The sequence below is a fragment of the Eimeria tenella genome, genomic scaffold, assembly GCF_000499545.2.
Source record: "Eimeria tenella Houghton genomic scaffold, Eth_scaff1797, whole genome shotgun sequence".
In the NCBI taxonomy this organism is placed as follows: domain Eukaryota; phylum Apicomplexa; class Conoidasida; order Eucoccidiorida; family Eimeriidae; genus Eimeria; species Eimeria tenella.
This window is the reverse complement of record NW_013541627.1, coordinates 1-1108: the sequence shown is the minus strand read 5'-3', so window position 1 is coordinate 1108 and position 1108 is coordinate 1. Positions and strand designations below refer to the sequence as shown.

At 63.5% G+C, this 1108-nt stretch overlaps 1 protein-coding gene across 1 annotated transcript in view; it reads right to left on the bottom strand.

The window, feature by feature from the left end:
- Positions 1 to 370, bottom strand: part of ETH_00033735 (DEAH-box RNA/DNA helicase, putative) — a gene marked incomplete at both ends in the record, with an annotated part of 495 nt that extends 125 nt beyond the window's left edge. Inside the window, one exon of the mRNA XM_013373852.1 lies at positions 3 to 370. Within this exon, the coding sequence (XP_013229306.1) occupies positions 3 to 370 (368 nt within the window). The remainder of the gene's footprint in view (positions 1 to 2) is intronic.
- Positions 371 to 1108: the final 738 nt, after the last annotated feature.

Genomic DNA, 1108 nt, shown 5'->3' with positions numbered 1-1108 from the left:
CCGGGGGGTCCCCCGGGGCCCCCCAGCGGCGCGGTGCCGGTGGTTGTGGCAGTGGAAGTGTTTGGGGACCTGCGCGGAGAAGAAGCTCGTTAACCTGGGAGGCGGTGACGGGGAAATTGCACTGAGACAAAACTTCAGCAAGGGCCTCCTGGAGCTGGCCGTGGCCATCTTCTACTAAGAGGGCCTCTGTGGGCTGACGGCCCTTGGCGCCCGGGCGCGCAGAAACTGGCTGCAGTGCTGCTGCTGCTGCTTCCGCGTCTCCCTGCAGCGCCTTCGACATCAAGTGCCGCAGCACATTCAACCGCAGCAAATCCCCTATTGTCACTGACGGCGAATTCGCACTCTGAGAAAGACTCATCCCCTCCAGCATCTCGATGCTGCGCTCCCAAACAACGCCGCAAACCCTAAACCCTAAACCCTAAACCCTAAGCCCTCAGCCCTTAGTGTTGCTGGCGCGAAGCGGCGTCAGTGTAGCCAACGGCAAGCTGCTGCTGCTGCTGTTCGCACTGCTGCAGCTGCTGCTGCAGCTGCTGCTGCAGCTGCTGCTGCGAGGTGCCTCACTTGGTGATGGCCACGGGCGAGTCTGTAGAGGCCTTCACTGTGATTTCGACGTGGGCGCTGCCGGGCAAAAAAGCCAACATGAGAAGAACTGCTTCCCGCTGCGGCAGCACTGTGACCCCCTCAGCCCAGGCCTGCGAAATGCTGTCTTTGTTTTGTTGCGCCACTGCCACTGCGTAGACTTCCCACGGCTGCAGCACACACCCCAGCGCAAGCCAGGCGTCCCCTCTCAGCAGCAGCAGCAGCAGCAGCAGCGGCAGCCAGGTCCGCCCGCGCAGCAACAGCAGCAGCAGCAGCAGCCAGGTAAGCCGGCTCGCGGAATAACAGCAGCAGCAGCAGCAGCGGCAGCCAGGTCCGCCGGCTTGCGCAGCAGCAGACGCAGCAGCAGCAGCGAGGGGGAGCTAGCAGCGGCCAAGCCAAGCTAGAGAGGCAGGAGACAGCAGCAGCAGAGAGACGCGAAGCAAAGGGACAGCAGCTGGGCCCGGCAGGGACAAAAAGAGCCGTTTTACGGAGGAGACAGAGGCAGCCGCTGCAGCGCTCCCTTGGGCCC